This window comes from Musca autumnalis, unplaced genomic scaffold, assembly GCF_047663935.1.
Source record: "Musca autumnalis isolate F117 unplaced genomic scaffold, ASM4766393v1 scaffold_2, whole genome shotgun sequence".
Taxonomy (NCBI): Eukaryota; Metazoa; Arthropoda; class Insecta; order Diptera; family Muscidae; genus Musca; species Musca autumnalis.
The window spans coordinates 82681267-82703972 of record NW_027411755.1 but is presented as its reverse complement, the minus strand read 5'-3'; the positions used below and the strand labels follow the sequence as shown (position 1 = coordinate 82703972).

General features: G+C 32.9%; 1 protein-coding gene across 1 annotated transcript in view; it reads right to left on the bottom strand.

Moving 5' to 3' along the window:
* The window catches only part of Sema1a (semaphorin 1a), a 776225-nt gene that overhangs the window by 87845 nt on the left and 665674 nt on the right, over positions 1–22706 (bottom strand). The window contains 1 exon segment of the mRNA XM_073968138.1: positions 3232–3336. Coding sequence (XP_073824239.1) covers positions 3232–3336 — 105 coding nt within the window.

The following is a 22706-nucleotide window of genomic DNA, read 5'->3' as shown; positions in this document are numbered from 1 at the left end:
TCGTCACTGGTTTACGTAGGCGGTGGTCTATCCAACTTGATATGTCTTTACTACTGATATAAATGTAGGCTTGATATCATTGTCGGGGTACGATTTTTTGTAGCATAATATTACAGAATTACTCGTAGTTGCCATTGTTATTGCATCTTCCCATCTATGGTTGTTTTGTCTTAGTTCTTGAGTTTTTGTTCGTCGCCAGGTGTCTCTTGGTCGACCTCGATTTTGTGATCATTGAGGATTCCATTCAAGCGCCATCCTGTTTGTGCTATGAACATTTTTATACCCTACACCACTATGTGGGGAGGGTATTATAAGTTAGTTTTGGCCAAAAAGTTTGTAACGCATCGAAATAATGTTCGAAGACCCATACCCATACTGATAAGTGCGTCACCAACTGTTGGGTGTTGATGAGGGTCCCGGAGGGGAAGAAGCCTATCGATTTTGGTGATGGTCGGATAATATTCAGGGGTCGGAATGGGCAAACAACTTATTTGGAGAAAAAGTCAACGTTTTATTTCAAAGCGATTATCTCCGCATCTGTAAGGGTATATGAAAAGCAAATGAAAGTAGAAAATATCACCTTTACAACGATGTATAGTAGGTTGTTGTAGGTGGTCAAACAACGGAGATATCGCAATAGTCGCTAGTACAACCCAACTTTTCATTTCACAGCTTTGCTTGGGGAGCTTCCAAAAGCAGGGCCTGACTATGAAAGTAGAATATCCCACCTTTACAGTGATGCAAAGTAGATTGGCGTAGGTGGCCAAATAACGGAGATATAGTAATAGTCGGTAATACATCCCATTTTTCAATTTTTTCGAAATCGCGCTACAGGTCGTAATTTTGATCGGATCGTCACGAAATTTTGGGGGTTAATGGGGATCCCACTGAGGAATAAGCCTATTGATTTTGACGATGGTCGGATAATATTCAGGGGTCGGAATGGGCAAAAACTTATTTGGAGAAAAGGTCAACGTTTTATTTCAAAGCCAATGTCTCTGTTTCTTTTAGAGGTATATCAAAAGCAAAACCTGGCAAGTAAAGTAGAAAATATCACCTTTACAACGATGTAAAGTAGGTTGTCGTAGTTGGTCAAACAACAGAGATATCGCAATAGTCGGCAATGAATCCCATTTTCCGATTGTTTTGTAATCACTACAGGTCAAAATTTTGATCGGATCGTCACGAATTTTTTGGGAGTTGATGCGGGTCCCGCATAGGAAGAAGCCTATTAAGTTTGGTGATGGTCGTATAATATTCCGGAGTCGGAATAAGCAAAAATCTTATGTGGAGAAAAGTCAACGTTTTTTTCTTGTGCGAATATCTCCGCTTCTGGTAGGAGAATTCCTTAATATTGATGTAAAGTATGTTGGCGTAAGTGGGCAAACAACCGAGATATCGCAAAAGTCAGTAATATATCAAATTTTTCCATTTTTTGAAATCACGGATAGTATCGGATAGTCACGAAATTGTGGGGGCTGATGGAGGAAGAGGCCTATTGATTTTGGTGAAAGTCGGATAATATTTAAGAGTTGGAATGCAGAAAAACTCATGTGGAGACAAATTCAAAGTTTTATTCTTTGTCAATATATCGGCTTCTAGTAGGGGTCGTAGGCAAAGCCTGTCAATAAAAGATGAAAATATTACCTTTACATTGGTGTAAAGTAGGTTGGCGGAGGTGGTGAAACAAGGGAGATACCACAATTTTTCCATTTTTTGTAATCACGGATAGTATCGGATAGTCACGAAATTTTGGGGGTTGATGGAGGAAGAGGCCTATTGATTTTGGTGAAAGTCGGATAATATTTAAAGGTTGTAATGTGGAAAAACTCATGTGGAGACAAATTCAAAGTTCTATTCTTTGTCAATATATCGGCTTCTAGTAGGGGTAGTAGGCAACGCGTGTCAATGGAAGAAGAAAATATTACCTTTACATTGGTGTAAAGTAGGTTGGCGAAGGTGGTCAAACAAGGGAGATACCACAATAGTTGGTAATGCATCCAACTCTTCCATTTTTTTAAATCACGCTACAGGTCACAATTTTGATCGGATGGTCACGACATTTTGGTTGCTTAAGGGGGTCCCAGAGAGAAAGAGGCATATTATGTTTGGTGGTAGTCGGATTATATTCCCTAAAAGAAATGTTTACCAGTGAAAAGCTTATGTACATGGGTAGTGGTGTAGGGCATCACATGGTCGGCACCGTCCCGACTATATTCTTTGCTCACTTGTTTTAAGATGCGACCAAGCTATTCCCATTTCCTACATTTTATCTGTTTTTGTATTGAATCGTTTCCACCTTTTTCGGATGCTTAGACAAAAATTTCGTCACTAAAAATGAGATTAACTTTTTTATATTTCCATATAAAATATGGAGTTCAAAGCGATTTCATTCAATTTAATGGGTGTACGACTATGAGCTTTGCATAATGTACGACTACTTGATTTAATTTATCACAACAATCTATTTTTTGTTGAGTCCATTTGCAAACAACCAAACTTTTGCATTTCAGACTGCTGATAAGACCATGCAAATATTTTATTTTAAAACGAAAGATTTTTGAAATACTCTGCACACTTTATTCGTATTTTATTTCAATAGCCTCCAAAATTAATTGTTAATGTAAGTCTATACAAAGAAAATTAAAAACAACTAAACTATGAGTTATCATTTAATTTTTGACAGACAGTTTGTTATTGTCTACAAAAATATTATGACAGTCAAGAAAAAATACAAGAACATTTGTATTTACAGAAAATCCATATCATTTTGCATGGTATACCAATAAATGTCTATGTACATAAAACATTTGTAAATAAATACATATAAAAGATTATATATGTAGAAGAAAGAGTGGCTGGTAAAGAAATATAATATTATGGCATATCAAAATAATAAACTACAACAATATTGTTAAAATTTAACAATCATAATAAATAATGAAATAATATGCTAACAATGGATATCAGTGGTGCTGCAGCTAGTTCCAATATATAAGACAACCACAGCAAATACAATATTAATAACAACATTATTGACGAGGCAACTTGCAGGAGTAATAAGTAAAACTCCAAACAAAAAACAAGAACAACAATTGAATTATATTTGCCAAATCCTTATATACCATCGCAAGGATACACGCATACATACTCATGTATGAATGAATATGTTCATATATATATACTGCCTGGATAATACAAAATTACGAGTAGTTGTAGTAGCACACTTACCGTTAAGACTTAAACTATCATATTGCTCTGTTTGTAGTGGTTCTCGATAGATAATCGGATCACTGCCACTGAAATCAGCCACGGTGCCCGAATACAATTCATTATCTGCAAAAAAATAAGAAAAAACCCAACACAAGGGATATGGTTAGTTGAGTGTAAAGATACAATATTTGTTGTTTGGTTTATTTGCTTTTATTTCATACGAAAAAAGAAGAAATATACAATAAAAAAACAACAACTACAGCATTGAATTTCTTCAGTGTATAAGAAGTTGTTTGTTATTTTTTTAAGCATAATACCATAGTGAATGATTGAAGTATAAAGAAATTTTTATCTTATTGATTTTCCTCTTTACACATCACGTTTCGAGTGCTACTAAGAAATTGGAACTTACAGCAGCAGCCGGAGCACATTTAGAGCCCAAGGATAACATCAATACTTAAATAAATAAAATCAAAATGGTTAAGAAGGGATTATGTTAAAGTAAAGTAAACATAAAGCGCTAAGAAAATGCTGTTCATTGATATGGCGTTGATAACAAGTAAGTAGAGAAAATCTTGGATAAGTACACTTAGAGAAAGTCTTGAGTTTTTATAAAGTTCAAGACATTGCAAAATTATTTGGCCAAGGGACTTAAAAATGAACTATTTTGGAAATTGTTTCAGCAGTTCTATTCATCTACTAGAGGTTTTTAAGATACGATCAATTTGTGATACATATTTCACAAATTTCACATTTAATGAATGTTTATCATTTACATACACATATATTATATATTTTTCAGTGTTTATTCGGCACATTATTGTTTCTTTTCCAAATGTTGCATCATCAACAACATCAGAATGAACGTTCGGGTAGTTTTTTTATATTCGGTTTTATTTCTCTAAGCACCCTTCTCCTGAAATAAATTTTACTAAGCATACTGGTATCAGTTTTGTAATGTTATTTTCATGAAAAAATATATAAGTTTTGTAAATATATAAAAACAACACAATTGCAAAGAATGACTTGTCCGGAGGCAAGTTGTAGGGCGCGGTTAACATAAACAAATGTGAAAAGAGTAATAAAAAAAATCGAAATAGCAACTCATGAATGTGCGGATTCTAACATGAGTAAAAACGATATGTACTCACATTTCAACATTCATTCGTAAGGATTTTCTTCATTGATTCGATGAAATTTATTCCATATTTAAGGCGGCATAGCAAATTGTAAAGAATTTTGTCTAATATAAATTGTATTTGTCAGAAGCTGAGTTAAAACCAAACCAAGTAAGAAGTACTGATAATAAGGTTTTATTTATTTCACAGTTCTGATATTTCTAAGTTCGAAGAATATTGTTTGTGTTTAAATGTTCTATTTAAGGACTTAAATGAATTGTTTTCTTGATTATTTTGCTTTCTCCTCATTTCACATGATTTTTATTGACAACGTTGTGAGTGGTTGTGAAGATTTTACTGTTTACGTTATGCAGTAAGGGCTTATCATTTTGAACAGTTCTTTTTATATTACAGTATAATTAGCTTTTCATGGAAATAAGTTGTTTTATGTGTTATTTGTGACAAAGTTTTTTTCGGAACACGAAACACAAATCCCTTTTTATAGAACATGACACTTGTATTTGGTGAGAAACAGGCAAATGTCTGTGAAAATATTACTAATCAGGGCAAAGACTTTTACAAAAACATGTAATTTTCCAATGAAATATATGAGAAAGTTTGAATTGCGGTAGTATACAAATGCCAATAAGACTGGTTTGACCTCTATGTAGACCTCAATATGAATTTTTTTTTAAACCAAGAAACAATCAGTAGGTTTTGTTTTGGTTGAAGGGTTATATTTTGCTATAAAAACATGTCTAATTTTAAGGGCCCTGCTTGGTACAATTATTATTTCGCATTCTCCGAAAGGAAGAAAACATTATAAATTGTTTATATGCCCATGAGGGTGTTTTACAAATTTTGAGGCAATTGAGATTCAACTTTGTTCACCCAAAACGCATACGATAACTTACAAAGGTATCCTACAAAAGGCTTTTTTTCTGAAATGAGAAGAATTTTTGAATGTCAGCACGACAATACACGACTGTGCGAAGAAATATGGAGGTCGTGAACTCCAGGACTCCAGACATAAATATTAAAATTTTATGGGTTTGTTTCGTACATAAAAACTAAGAGAATTCTAAGCAACATGCTTTTAAAAATTCAGTCATTGAATAAATTAATCAAGCTTGTAAATTATTACTGAAATTATACGGGTCCTTGTCAGAAATCGATTTTCAAAAATTGACCAAAATCCCAATTTTTTGTCTTCACCTATTAGAGATTTTTACAGAGGAAACCAAAAAATTCTGTCAAAATATTGGAAGTTGTGAGCTTGGTGTGCTCCTAAATATGATCATTTTTCCCAATTTTGGAAAATTCAGTTTTGTAAATTTCTGGAGGAAGAAATAGCTATTTTTCGGAAACTATAACATATATTGTGTTCATTATTTTTTTTTTGTTCGGTAGGAAGTATTGATGCCTTTTATAATAAATTACCATAACGTTTACATGAAGTGACCTAATTTATTTTTCCTCAGGTACTAAATTTTTGTAAAATTCCAACTTTAGTGGAGTAGATCTTTTAGGGAACAGCTTGGAGCAAAGTTTCGTTTTCGCAGAATGACGCTTGAAAGTGTACCATATACACTTCTGTGTAAGTCCAGTTCCGTCCGTTTAACACCTTTTTAAATTTATTTACTGTTTCCCATATTAATTCCCAGCAAAAATTCGGATCCATTAGTCATTACGTAACCCATTACAAAGTAATGTAAACAAGCTTCTTTTCTCATTACAAGTAATCTGAAAAGTAATGGGATACTTCTTAAAAAAATTACAAGGCAAACCTACTTACTTTGCTCCTCACTAAGTAATGAGGACGGTGGCACAGTGAGTGTGTGTCCGACTATAAATCCTAGGGTTGTGTGTTCAACGCTCACTGTCCGCACGCGAGTTTTTTTAATTAAAAAATAACAGTTCGTGGTGCACATGTGCACTACACATTTAAGTTCTTAAGCAACCCTTAATGTTCGTGTGCGTGGCATAGTATGTAGTGTCTTTGGCTAGAAATCAGAGGTTCGTGTGTTCAACTCGCTCAGCGAGCGAAATAAAATAAAGTAAAATAAAAGTAAGAATTGTGATGAAATTCAAAAAAAAAATCTACATCAACTGTTCTAAAAATAAAATTTTTTTCAACTTACTTTTCAACTTCTAGTGGCCACAGAATACTAGTTATTCTAGTGGTCATAAAATAACTACAAACTGAGTGCGACATGCCCTTGTAAAAATAATGGGGAAGAAAGGGGGTTTGCGAGTAGTTACGACTGCCAAAAATCCCGTACAAAACCCATGATTTTGGGAGGACTCTTTTTGCTGGGTTATTGCCTTTTAACAAAAGTGGTCATTTTTAATATATGAGTTAAATGAGTTGTACACAAACCCAAGGAGTATTTTTTAATTTTTGAATAAATTTTAATTTTTTTTATCGAATTTAATTGATTGGAACCACTGACGTAGCCGGGGTAATGGTAAGTTTTTACACATTTTTGTATATTTTGCTCACAAAACATCAAATTAACAATCGGTAAGGACAACAAATTGGGGTTTTGGCCAGGAAAATCGATTCCTGAACCACTGTGCGTCGGCGCGTTTGTTATGTTTTCAGATGTCATTAATATTCAGCCTTAAGCCTCAACGAAAAAAAATGGTTTTAATCACCACATTGGATTCGAAGCAGCCAGTTCATCCCTGGCAGGGTGGTGCACACGATAACTCTCAAACGGAGTAACCAAGTCGCAGCCTATATCTCTTAAAAACTTATATTTGGTTCGAAGATGATCTATATCTGACACGCCTGCACAAATTTTGAAGCGCAGTTTATATACTGATTTGGATCTCTTTGGAGTTTTAGCGTAGGTGGCCTTCATGCTCTAAATTATAGCGTTATGATTTTTTTTGAGAATCTAAAGGTCTGAAAGGCCCAGAAAGATCCACAAACTTATATTATCGCAAACTATCATTTTTTATTAATTAGGAAATAAGAATTTTGTTCTCATCACCACCACCAATATGTATATCATTTCCACTACTCGTGTTATTCGTGTTTCTTAAAGTCATAGGCTAAGTGTATATAGCTGACTGATTCTTGTTCACTTGTTTTCTTTTGCCGTGAAACAATATTTAGCTGGATTGTTTAATTTTTGTTTACATATGTACAAATGTACAAAAAATATGTAGTTGATACAACTTATTTTCCATCTATGTATTATTGTATTCCATATAGAATACATCGGTTTGTAATTTTCTGGTACATATCGCTCATTTACTCAAAGAGTGACACATCTCAAAAACCAAGTTTCAAGAAAAAAGCGTTTTAAATTGGCGATCGAAATTTGACTTTCCAACTTAAAAAGATTATTACCCAAAAAATAAAATAACTACATGGACCCTATTTTGCAAATAGCTAGCCAGATATCAGTGCTAATTTTCTGTGCAAGATCAAGTATGATTTGGGTTTTTTTAGTGCTTCATTAACTCAAATAATTTTCGTTAAGTTTTAGAGATACATATATGCATCAAAATTTTAAACAAGATAAAGTAGAAGTCGTAGAAAAAATTGAAATTGCTAACTCAGAAAACGCTTTTTTTGAGTTATGCCACTTTTTGAGTAAATGAGCGATATATACGTACATATAAATGCCTTGGCATATAAATGAAACATTCCCCCAAAGATTTATCTATTACAATAAATTGTATTATTACTGACAATACACCCGCAAATTTATGTGCAATATACATTGTATGTAAATGATGATTGTAAATATTATAAGACAAGAAATGTTCGATTAGCTTAAGCCTAACATAATCTATGGCATTTAAATCCAATGTAAATATATCTCCTTGTTATTGTAAAACATTGGGTAAATTTACATATGTATATGCATTAGGGTGACCCAGAAAAAAAAAACAATTTTTTGAAAGGCCCTATTTTTTTACTTCACCAATGCACAGTGCGCAATATGGGAAGTTTAGTTTTGAAAGTACATAAATTAATAAAATTGTTATTGAATTCGTTAGCCAAGTACCTCCAGTGCAAATGTTCCATACTGCGTTTGGATATTTACTCGGCGAAACGAATTAAAAATGCACTTAAAAGTTGCACTGTTGTTTCATAATTTTTGATTATTATTATCATTAAAAAAGGAGTGGCGCGGACAAATGGTAAGTCAGCATGCCATGATCTATATTTCTTAATATTTCACAAAACAATTACGATATTTTACTCTTTAAAAACTGAAAAAACTCTTATTTTAATCGGAAAGAAGTGCTTTTCTGAAGTTTTTAAAATTATTTATTTTCCTTCGTCATTTCAAAAGTGAGTCCAGCACATTTCCCTGTTAGGATATATGTATATAATCTGAAAGATTGGGGTCTCCTCTGTTCGCTAAGCCATAAACAGCTGCGGAAACGTACGATCTTCGGAGATATTCAAGTTTTTTAAAATGACTTCGGAGATTTCATTTAATTGCATTTTCCAAAAGTGGAAGGTAAACGCGAGAATGAACGCCATTGTTGACTGTGTTTTGAAGAAATGGACTCACTAACAAATGATGATTTCTGTGAAATTAAGAATCCTGTCTCAATTTCTCGTACTTTTTACTTGTATATAGTGCAAAATTTTCAGATGCTGTAGATCAATACCAATATACGTTAAAATTGTATTGCAGTGCCAACCTGTAGTGGCGCGGACAAATGGTATGAAAAAATAAAAACAGAAAAAAACTTATTTTAATCGGAATGAAGTGCTTTTGTAAAGTTTTCAAAATTATTTATTTATATTCCTTGGTCATTTCAAAAGTGAGTCCCGCACATTTCCCTGTTAGGTTTTTATTTATATCTATATTTTCAGATGCTGTAGATCAATACCAATATAAGTTAAACTTGTATTGGAGTGCCAACCTGTAGGCCTATTCTGTAACTTTTAACAACTATCGATATTGTTTAAATTTCTTTTGGTTTTGTAACAACAATAAAACAAACAAATGAAATTGTTGTAAAATAAACAATGAGTAAAGTTGTTAAAAAGTTACAGAATAGGGGCGCTGAATTTAATCTGAGAAATTATTATTACAATTAATGGTACAGACCTGTTGAATATACCAATAAACATTATAGATACAAATGAAAACAAAAAAAATGACATTTTAATCCTTAATGGATGTGTAGGGTTGTGGGGCTTCACTCAAAAGTGGACATTTGTTGACAGCTGTTGTGCGGGGAGGTTTTTTATTGGCTAATATCTCAAAATTTAATAATATGAGGGAACCATTTGGGGGCTATACCAAAACGCCAACCTACGTTGCTAATATTTCACACAGAGGAACGAAGAACATAAAATGCCAAAATACAACCAAATACGTTGGAAAATGTGCCTGTATCATTTAAAATATGTCCTATCGGCCGGTACCATTCAATGGGGGCTATACCCAAACGCGAACCTATATTGAAAATGTTATGTACATAAGTTTTCTATCCGCTGAAAACTCAATTTGCAGCAAAATCGAGTGAAAAAATGAATGTAAAAAATAAAAAATCGCAACCGCCGCTACATGAGCGCGACAGGAAACCGTGGTGTATATGTGGCCCTATACTATTCACTAATATAAAAAACATTTTAGGAATATACACCATTTCCTTTAGAAGCTATTAGTAAAGTTCCGCTGAAGTGCTCATATTTCTCATATTTCGCACTGTGTAATGAGACCAAATCTGAATTTTCACGAAAATGCATTTGTGGTCCAATCGATGAAACAAACTTTACTAGTTCATTGCTGTGGCTAAAAACGCTTTTTACAAAGGTTTATGATGCCCAGTTACGTTAACCCATGCCCCCGGCCGATTTTTATTTTCATAGTAATTTTTCACGTCGCCAAAGGGGAATTTTCACGAAATCGCTCTACATACCACATTGATTGTCCAATCGAAGAAAACATTTTACCAATATGGTGTTGTTGCTACAACACGAGTCTTCCGAAAATGTTTGAAAATCGACATGGATTTTAATATTGGCATACCGGACCAACATAAAGTTCTAAACCGCTTTTCATAATTTTTTAGGATCCTTTTTTTAGCTACAACAACGAACTGGTAAAATTTGTTCTTCAATAGGACAATAAATTTTTCCTGTAGAGCGATTTCGTGAAAATCCCCCTATCACTATAAAAAAGATCAATGAGGTGGCACGAGCTAACGTTAACCGATCGCCATAAAATTTTATATATACGTTTTTTGCTCAACTGGAACAAATTTAGGGTTAAGAATAAATTGTAAGGGAACTGCCCAATTGTAGAAAATGCAAAACATCTACCAGAAATTATAAAATCAACATATAGTGAAATCTTGTAAAAAAAAAAAATAAAATAAAAGAACGCCATTCTTATCTTTACTATCTTAATTTTCGTTCTCTTATATTTTCGAAAATAGTATAATCAGGTTCTGCAACCTACTTTTAGCACCAATTGCATACTATTTGTATATGGCAAAAACCAAAAATCCTTTGCAATTCCATTTGAAAAAAATTAAACAATTTTTTTGCGAGCACATCTACAATTTTTGGCATAGAGGTTAAGAAAAACATTCTGGTTTCAAATCTGTTCGCGTTCACAAAATTGGACAATGCGCGCCAAAGTTATATATAAAGAAAAAATATTTAAAAATATCTTATTTGTTGTTAAGAGAAAATGAATGCATAAATCGTTAACAGCATTCCATATCTATTCGTACATGTTTAAATCGTTATTAAATTTATTATCATTTTCGCGGAAAATCAACAAATAATACAAGAATTTTGAAGTAAATCCAAATTATCCTGTCCCAGAGTCCGTACAAACCCTCAAAAAATAAATAAAAAAATATATGCGGAATCTAGACAATGCGTAGAAAAATATGATACCAAATTTATAGAGATTGGGTACATAAATTGCATATTATAGCAACAACAAAAGAGAAATACTTATTGTTGAAAAATATTGTTGCAAATATATTTTTTGGTTTAATTCGAAAAATTAGAAACAAATATTTGTGATTTCTCCAACTATTTCGCTAAAATCACATACAATAATTATTGTGTACTGCTAAAACTTCATCAAGAAATATGGTTTACCATCGTGAAAGCTTATTTGCTTACTGTGATAACTTATAAGGATAGGAAATTAAGACTAATATTGAAATTACAATCAATCAAAAAATGTGGAAATTAAAAAGCCTATTATTCGCGAATTAGTTAAAATCAGTTGATACGCATCCGTTTTTTGATACAGCGAATCAATCTCTTTCAATATCTCTACATATTTCAATGTTTCACTCAGCGGACAAAGTGTACCGCCAGTTGCATCACACTATACAAAAAACCTTAAAGTGGGCAAAAATCGCGCAATTTGCATACAATTTTGATGCGCATCCGGTTTCAGTAGCACCCATCAAAAATACGTCTATATACACATATTTAAAACAGATTCTTCAAGAACCGCGGATGTGCCTCCACATTCTATTTTTGGTAAAAAATCCATATTACTCGCGAATCTCTGAAATGTATGACACGCGTTTTCGCAAATATTATAATCGCGTATAAAGGATTCCATTTACGTAAAAAATGTTAAAGAAAATCGCGGTTTAGTACGCGGATTTGTCAAAATACATCTTTGCCGATTTTCGCATTTCATAGGTATCTATATCCGCGGGTTTAGTGCATGGATTCGATCGCGGAAGGTCTCATTAGATCCGTCGCGTAAAAAAACTAAATTCACGCGGGGTACAAAGAAAAGTGAATGGCACTTGTAAATTTTAAACGCAAAAAATAGGTTTTTTAAAAAAATTCACGCATCAAATATTGGCCTATAGACTTCAATTACTAGGATGCTGTAAGGAGTACACTCATGAGATATGCATTAACCGACGGAAAATCACGAGTTGATTATTATATTGTTGCGCGTCCGAATTATTAAAAAAAATTCAAAAAACCCCGAAATTCAGGCTTCAATATGTCAGCATCAATTTTAGGTGGATGCAGTGGATATATCGAAAAATCATACGCTGCTATCTTATTGCCCATAGAGTATTCTGTGATTCATTCTTTGGGAATAGGTCTATAAAATGTAAGGTTAAGCCAGAAATCGCTTGGGAACATAAAAAAACTTGTTGGCTTCAACCCATTTTTACCTATTTTTCTACATTGATGCCAACACAGCTTCCACGTAAATTAATTTTAATGGTCGACCTTATGGGATTCCTCCTAAAACACTTAATTTTAAAGAATTTCAATCATACTATATAGAATATGTTAACAGTTCGCGAATTCTGAATGGGTGAAACTCCGATTCATCGATTGTAAAACATTTTTGGTTTTCTCCTTATGTATCTTTGAGATATATTAAGGAGAAGTAACCAGAAAATGCAAGCATTTTCTGAAAATGTGACATTTTTGCAAGAGAATATTAATTTGATTGGTAATTAAAACGTATGATTTTCATAAATGTTTGTAGGATTCGATTTTTGAGCCACAACAATGAACTAGTAAATTTTTTCATCAATTAGAAACTAATTGTGCCCGGCAGCGAGTTTTTCTGAAAATTCGCCTTTGGCCTCCATACAAAGTTTTAAGAAAATAACGTTAACCGATCGCCATAATATTTCATATAAGGTTTTTGGATCAAATTAAAAATTAAGGGGACAGTTCTAAAAAATTGTTTTTCTTTTTGTTTTTCGTCGCCCTAGTACCTACAGTATCGGCCACAACTTAAGAACAGTACACCTCAGTACATTTTTTAATGATGATTTTTAAGGAAAACAAGTTATAAATTTATTTTTCTTTTTATTTATTTATATATTTATTATTGAAAAAATGCAAACATAAGGAATTCTGAATTTAATAAAAAAGTTAAAAAAAAATTAAGTCACAAATATTAGTGGCCAAAACTATAGCACCCCCACTTTAAGGAAACAAACTAGTAAAATCAATATTTCGTTGCGTATCATTTATTCTGGATGACACACGCATATCTTGTATGTATGGAGGATAATAAATTATTAAATTTTTCAGGCGATATTGCTTCCCAGGCTGCGTTTACGGCATCCAATTTTTTTGGTTTTGTAATTTTTTCGGTCGATTTTTGAGTTAACGATCTCCCACACGTTCCAATCGAGAGCTAAGATCAGGGGATTGGACAGGCCAATGGGAAACTTCTGTCGAATTGTTTTGGAATCACTCCTTAACCACTTTCGATACATGTTTTGACTCGTTTTCTTCCTGGAATGTCCACCCTAGTGACATCTTTTAATCTTTTAATACGTTACGATACTTGAAACGATCCAAAGTTCCATTAATTTTATGAATAGGTCCAATCCCATGCCCCAAGAAAAAATCCCAGAAAATTATGTTCCGCCTCCATGTTTTACGGTGCCTTTGCAATATGTAGGATTTGGTGCACGCCTAATGTCATCTGAATCTTCTAAATTAAACCCAGATTCATCAGAAAACAACGCAGTCCTCCATTTTTGACACACCACTTCAGATGGGTCTTGACGAATTCAAGTCTGGCTTTTTTATTTTTTGTTTGGGTATAGCCCTCATGTAACGGAACCTCATGATTTTCAGTATTTTGAAGATACTATAAAGTAAATTTTCCGAAAATTAATAATTTCGCCTGAAATAATCAATAATCTAATATCCTCTATGCCTGTAACATCCAGAATAAAGGATATGCAACGAAATATTGATTTCACTATTTTTTGTTTGGTTTGGTTTTTAAATGGGGGTCTTTTAGTTTTTTCCACTTATATTTGCGACTTAAAATGCTTTTTATTTTAATTTTAACTTTCTTTATAAAATTCTAAATTCCTTAGGTTTGTATTTTTTAATAAGAATGATATAAATAAAAAATAAATTTATAATTTAGTTTTCTAAAGAAAACTTCATTTGAAAAATGTTCGTAGGGGGTACTTATGTTTTGGTCGATACTGTATATATTGTAAGATGATGTAATTAACCATAGGGCACCCTGAATTGACACCAAAGGTGATCTGGGATAATATTAAAAAAAGTTTTAACTTTTCCCAACATCTATTTTTCATTTTGTTACATTTTGGTAATTTGCTATACCACTTAAGGCTCTTTAAGAACATTTTTCAAGAAGTCGATAATTTGAAAATGGCTACAACATTACCTCCGAGAATCACATTTAACGGAAAACATTTTTGTTTTGACGGCTGTTCAGTATCATTATAAATTAATATACACATGTACATACAAATATATTGTGTTGGTACCTGGTTGACGTTTTTAACGCTTGAAGAAGAAAAAAAACACAAACGTACTAAAAGTTAAGCACAACATTTGTGGTATTTGGTGGTGGTAGTACCAGGATAATGCGGTTCTGATATTCGTACCGAACTACACCAGCATATCGTTCATAAAACGTAAAGTTTTCAATGTGGCCGTGACACTACCAGTTGTTGTTACTGCTGCTGTTGATTTGCGTTGTTGTTACAATATTCATGCACGCCACATTGTCATTTAAAATAACTTAAGCGCCATTGCGGAAAACGTTTTCAACTAACTTCTTCCGTTTCCTATTTTCTGGCTTTCGTAGCCCCCAACACCGCCATCTCTTCATTTCTTTCTAAATGTTTGTTATACTTTGCTTCTTTTTATTTAGAAAATGATGACTGCTTTGTTGGTTACAAGCAGCTTTCTATACCATGGTGCTGTTAGTATCCCCTTTTATAATATTCTTTTACGCTGCACAGTAGAAACGATCTGTTTAATTTTTGCCAACAAATAAATCACTTTCAAAGAATTTTTCGGAACATGAGCGACTGAAAAGTATTATTATAATATATTGGGTCCATACTCCTCGTTTTTTCTTTTTTAGAAATCTCTTTAAAATAAGTTCAATTTTTAATAATAGATGGCGCTACAACACTTACTACCATATGAGGGACATACATATGTACATATTTTCAGTTATAGAACCCTTAGTCTGAGCGTTGATGAAAATATATCTATTCATCTCCCAAACCCCATGTTTATCCAGATTTAATTTGTAAAAACATCAAAATAAAAATCAAATAAAAACAAAGAAAATACCATTGTGCAACGTTTGCAAATTTTCCACTTAACTTGTTTTTTAGCGGATTTTTTATTGCATTGTAGAAAATCAGCTAAAGATAAAGAATAAAAGAGCAGCAGTACAACTTTTGAAATACACAGAAATATAATAACGTCAACAATTGTTATTGCTACAAATTGCTTTGATTCTATAGCGTCACAAGCATTTACCCCTATAGTCTCGGTTTACCCTTTATAACATGCGAGGTACCATTTCTTTTCACCTGGCATTATTATTTTAATTTAACTGGGAACAGTAAATGTTGATTTGTTTATTTATTGTTGTTGTTGTTGCTGCACATACATATAGCGGAAATGTTCCAATCCTCTATGCGCGCCAATTCTCTTTCTCATGCAATGTCTTAATTACAACATACGCACCCATTCTCTCATCCCGAACCAAACCGTCGTCTGTCAACCGCTAACGTGCATTTGTTATCCTTTACAACTTCATTGGATTACAAATTGTGTGTAGTTAACCTGCTGTTTATTACCTTTCATTTGAGTTACAAATGTCATAGCCTTTGCTACACCGGTGTTGTTGAAATATAAAATAGGGAAGGATTGAGTGCGCAAAGAGAAAATACTATAAATTACATTCCCAATTGCTAATTACCTTAGTGTGCGTTCATATTACCATGAATTGTGTAGGTTTTTCGCACATATTGTAAGTTGTGTATATTGTAGTTTATTTTATGAACAATTTTTCATGTTAGGATTTACATTGTCTTCTTATTAAATGCTCATTAAATATAAGGTAAGAATATTTTAATATCGAAAATCTATTTAAAAAAACTATAATTGAAATTGAGGTTAGTTTGGGTAAAATCATACTAAGTAAAGATTTAATTATTCAAATGGGTTAAGATAAATTCGCTCATATCAAAAAGTGTAGTCGCCAAATGGTCAGTTTTGCAGAAGAAACTGGCGACCACTTGCTTCCAGGTGCTTCTTCCATGAACTACTTTCGTTAGATTTGGCCCGTCTTTGAAGACCGATATGGGTGATTGCTGTTTTGTTTCGGAATCATACGCATAGATCCAAGATTCGTCGACTGTGACGATCTTATGAAAGTTGTTTGAAGCACCGCGATCGTATGTAGTCACAATTTCTTTGTCAAATTGTGCTGGATCTAAGGAGAAAACCCAATTTTTGCTGCCAGGTGTTCATGCAATATCAAATCACAACCTTCGTCTTTAGCGGGTGCCGGCCACGATTGAATTATTAAACCAATTTTAATAGTGCTATAGGATGGTGCCTTTTCGACATACAAAAATTTAATTTTATCTATGCACTCTTGCCGTGATTATCCACGTCGAAAATTGTGAAAAATGATCGGAAGAAAATGTTCACAAGTAAATTCCTTTTTTTGAAAAGTGATTTTTTCAAGTCTTTGTAAACAACCCAACACAACACATAGTCGTATATCAAACTGTCCTGAGGACGTTTAAGAAAAAAAACTGTCAAACTTTCCAAAAATATCAAATTGCGCCTGGCAACACGCAGTATTACCTAGGCCAGAAAGTTATCGATCAGCCATCGTATAGTAAGTTTTGGTTATCGTAACTACTACTTCATTCATCTGAGCTTAGAAAAACAAACAATTAATTTGATAAACATGGCTAAAATCGCCAAAATATCAAAAATCTGGTGGTGCTTTTATATTGCGGCTATAACTAAACCTGGACCTATATTGAACATTTTCTGCAAGAATGTATTTTATTAACTCACGAATCGAAATACAAAATTGTTCTATACAGCTTAACATTTTCATATATCCTCCATGTAACCGTACCTCCAGCTTTAATGTATTTTGACCACATTTTCCACTCCATTTGGTTGTACTTTTGAATTTTGTTCTCTTTCTTTTTACTTGTTATACCATATTCATTAGCCGATAAATGCATGAAATGATATAGTATAGCCCAACCCACGTAGATTGGTGAAAAATTTGTTGCAATCAGCAGAGAAATCGGAAGAGAGACGTGTCGACGTTCGCGTTGGAAATATATGTATGTTATCTTGTTAAAACGTAAAAGAAACTCGGAAACGCATGTAGATAGTACCTGATCAGTTCATCCTGTCTTTATTCTCCATAACAAACCTTTTCAACCTTCCTTCCGCTGAGATGGACTTCCGTTCTACTATCCCACTTACATACTGTTGTAAATTTCGACAAATTTGTCTTACAAGTTCTAAAACCCAATATTATCGATAATTTATTAAAATGTCTCAAATTCTCTAGCCTTAAAATAAGCTTCATCTAAATTTGTATTCCCGTTACAAAAACGTTTTATACATAATATGCATACATTTTTGCTTGTTTATTCTCATATAAACCTCATATAAAAATTACCATTTTTGATGTCAACGGTCATTATTTATTGCCAATGTCAAATACACTTGACAGCAATCGTTCATTGAAGCTAAGAGGTAGAGGGAATATTTGTGAGGGAATATTTCAAGACTCTAGGGTGTTAGAAACAATGGTTTGAACGTGATAATGACGCTTTTAGTTAACTGTGGAATTTAACGTAATGTGACTGAGTGTTATTTTTATACAATAATCATTGTACAACAATAATCCCAGAAAATCCTTAGCAATTAGTTTTATGAAATTTACCTAAAAACTAGGGCTACGTGGGTTTTGTTTATGTGTTAATTTAGTTTTATTAAATATTTGCAGACTTGATGTTTTAGGGAAGAAAATAATAATTATTTTGGTTATTTTCTGAACAATTCGATGTAATTTAGAAAATGAAAATTGATCAGGAAATCTCAAGTTGATATGGGAAAGCATTTTATGCCAACAATACCATTAAGTCAAATCTAAAATATGAGTTGTTTTCTAAATGCTTGAGAAGTGGTAAATAGTCTAAGAAACCTATGTTTTTTATGTAACAAAGAAGAACTCTGAAAACATACTCCCCGTTACATAGGTTGTATACCAAAATTCGCGAAATCTTTACTTTTAACCTCATTCCAATGAACAACAACCAATTTGTGAATGTCCCACCAACATCCCATGTGGCTAACTGTAAAGAGTGTACAAGTGTGTATATGTGTATGTATTTGTGTGACATGTACACACAGAATCCCATTCATTTGGTAACATATCACTTTGGTTGGCCATAATTTATGCCAGGCATACAACATTGTTGCTAAATTATGCCACACGCTTTGACTATTATTTGCGCCTGGGGGTATGCTATGTTTCAGACAATGCTTCCCTGTTTTGTGTATGTTTTATGTGTTTGTACGTGAGTGAAGTAAGCGCGTTTGTATATGAATTGATGATGAATGTGCTGGGCTGCAAACGCATTTGGGTTTGTGAAAAGTTTACATTTTATTTTGTCTTAGAAGTGTCAAAGGAATTTGATGCTGTGGCTAAAAATAAATTTATTATGTTTCTAAAATTTTTAAACTTACTATTGGTATTTTGAGCAAGGGGAGTTAAAGTAGTATGTCAACATTTCACTGATGGGTTTTACCATTGAAAAATGTGATGTTCGCATGCCGCAGACCCGGACTCACGACGGATATGCTAACCACAGCCTCACAATGAACAATATACTTTAAATGGGAGGGCTACACAGAAAACTGATAATTCCCCCATCTAACATTTAACGCATTTCAGCAACGTTTTAACCACCCTGTTCATTCGGGGATTGCGCCCAAAGAGTATAATCTGACAGTACTTCAGCCGTTCCCTTGTTAAAAATCGTATATATTTTCACTTCATTTGAAGAATTAACTTTATTTCATTATTATGGTTCATTCAATATATTGATTTTTTATGAGAAATATTATAATTTTGTTTGACAACCAAGAAAGCCCAATTGTTTACTTTTATTTGAAGGTCTTTGTAGGTATCAAGCGTTGCTGATTCTAAGAATGTTGTAGATTTTAATGAATGTCATACAGTAACTGTCGTCAAAATAATGAAAGTATAGGCATGTAGGATATTGAAAATTTCTCTGAGTAAAAATATGTTAAATAACCGCATATTCACTTAAAGACAGAACTTTTATTTGTAGTATACTATGTAACATTTTTAGGAACATTTTTTAAATATAATTTAAAATATTTAACCTACCAAGCGAAGCAATTATGTTTTGACCTTCTTCTTGCCGAAACAAAAGAAAATCCCCTAATTTATGTGGAAATCCTAAGAATTGCCTGATACCAACCAAAAGGAAACCCAAAACAGTAAAAAACATTAGCAACAGCAATTAGTTTTTACAGCTATCATTTGCACGCAGCCATTATAAAAGATTTTCTTACATCTGCTGAGATTTCCCGTGTTTTTTAACAATACAAGAAAAAACCAGCAGCAGCCAGTTTTTCGACATTAATTTCCCTTAAATACAATCTATGGCATTTTAAAAAGCAACGTAGAAATCTGTTGTGGTAGCGAAACGTTCTATCTTTAGCATATCTAAAGCATCCATTTGCTATCGCAAAGTTTTTCCGGAAGTTCTGTGAGGTCTAATTTTTTTAACGCTTTACAGAATGAAGAAGTTTTCTCTTTTTAGCTTCGAAATGTTTAATCTGCATTTTCTTTTGTTTTATTCAATTCATGTCATTGAAGAAACAGTGTAGGAGGAGGAGAAATAAAGTATACGAATACCAAAGTAAAACTTGTAGAGTTTATGAAACGAAGAGGAAAAAATTTAAAAATTATTTAGCATTGAATCTATGTATAACTATATTTGGGGTTTGGATTAAAACACGAATCCATAGTATATATAACTCATGTCATAATAAAAACAAATAAGAAAAGTCTATAGTCGTAGTACTACTTCCGTTGTTTAACCGCTACGTTATTGAAATTTTTACCAATTTCACACAAAAGTTTCAGTCCATTTAAACCGCTAAGTATTGTCTGATCATCACGTTGGTTTGTACGCTTCTTTTTCATCATAAACTCAAACTTTGTTTAAAATTTTGCGGGTTATTATTTTGACCTACAGAGCCACTAAAAAAATTGGTTAAAATTTTGTTTTTGGTCCATTTCATCCCCTGAACATTTCACGATCATCACCAAAAACTAATCATTTCTATTCTGGCCCGAACCCAACCTCCTTAAAAAATTCGTTACAATCGGTCCATAATTGGGGCCTTAAGCTTGTTTACAATTTTTAATGGACGGACACACATTGCTAAATCGCTTTATCTCTTCGAGATATGAATTTTGTCATACCAAATAAGGGGTCTAGGACGAATATTTACATAAACTTTTGGAGAGACAATATGTAGCATGGGATAAAAATGTCGTTCTCTACACAGAACCCATTATATATTAGGCAGTAGGCCCGTTATCTAGCAAACACTTTACAGTCGACTCCGCTTTACTGTAAGTCGGTTTACTGAAAAATATCGGTTAACTGAAATCGTATTCCTGAGCCATTATATTTTTAGGTCAATTTCTCACTATTTACTCCGCATTAGTGAAACTCCGCATAACTGAAAATATCGGATAACTGCAATTTTGTTTTGGCAAAATTTTGGACTTTTCATTGAAATCACTCCGCTTTACTGAAAAAAATTATCGCCATCTTTTTTCAATAACTAGATCATGATGAAATTATAAGGTGTCGTAAAACTTCAGCGTAGTGGTTTCAATCTGTCAAATTTTTGTAATTGTGAATAAATTTTATGGAAACGTAAACAAATATTTTGATATCTTGACGAATTTTTGGTCAAAATACAGTTGTTGTAGTGCTACTTACATGATCTGGTAAATAGATCTTGAACTACATAACTCATTAGAAGAGAGGGAAATGACGTAACGTTTAGTATTGATTTAGATTATTAACATAAGTTAAACATTTCTATAACTTTATTTTTCTAATTTCTTTTTATTTATATATGTGGGACAAAAAAGTTTAAAGAATAAAGTAAATGTGAAATCATATCAAGAAAAGAAACTTATGAACTTTAGAAATGAAGGACGACGACAATATCTCGAACTTTAAAAAATAAAGGAACGATCACACTTGTAGTGAATCCAAAAAGAAATGTGTTGATGGAAGGACATAAATCAGGATCACCTAAAAACGCTGAAAATGCTTTACTAATTTTGTTCAGAAATGCAACCTAAACAAGCAACGGATTAAAATAACGATTCTAGAGGCAACAATTATAGTTGAGTGGGGACGTTAATTAGCTTGTGAGTGATGTTACGGAGAAGTACCTATGGTCAACTTATTTGATATTCCAGTTTCAATATTTATGTAAATTATGGTGCTGTACGTGTCAAATGTATTTTTTATTTTTTAACTGTTAAAAACTGTATATGATTGGATTTCCGATTTTTTTACTTTTATTCAAAGTTCGGATAACTGAAAACATTTTCGCTTATGCGAAGTTCGGATAACTGGAAAAAATTGCAGTTATCCGAACTCCGCTTATGCGCAAACTTCGGATAACTAAAACAAATATGCTGATTTTTGTCCGTTTCAGTAAAGCGGAGTCGACTGTATTGCTATTTACTTTAGAGGAAAGGTCTGTAGTTTATTTCCATATGTAGGCTATTTTGCGAAATATATATGTCCTCAAGGAATTAAAATATCGCCCAAAAATAAAATTTTTATATTTTTCATACAGAAGTAATTTTTCATACAAAAGTAAGTCCATTTCACCCGCTAAAGAATATCAGATCATCATTCAAAATTGTAGGCATCTTTTTCGACCTATACTCTTACCCAGTGAAAAATTTCGTGACTATTGATGTATAATTGCGACTTCTAGCGAGTTTATTATTACACTACAAACAAATAACGGAATATATTGGGCTGTAACTCTGTTATCTGATCATGCACACCAACATAATTGGCATCAATTGAAAGGTCAAACGTTCCACTTTCAAGTATATCTCACTTGTCCGGAATGTCACTTCCAGGAATTAAGATATAAGCTGTATATTAAAAATTTTCACAATTTTCACACAAAAGTTTTGGTCCATTTGACCCTCTAAATATTATCCGATCGCCATCTCAAATTGCAAGCTTCTCCTTTGTGATATACTCTTACCTTATTTAAAATTACGCGTTCATTGGACGATTATTGAGTCCTACAGAGCCGCTAGAAAATTGGATAAATAATATGTGTTTGGTCCATTTCACCCGCTAAATATTTCACGATCATCACCAATAAGAATAGGGATCTATTCTGATCTGAACCCGACCTCCATACAAAATTTCGTGACGATCGGTCTATAATTGCGGCCTGGAGCGTGTTTACAATTTATAGTGGACAGACGGGCAGAG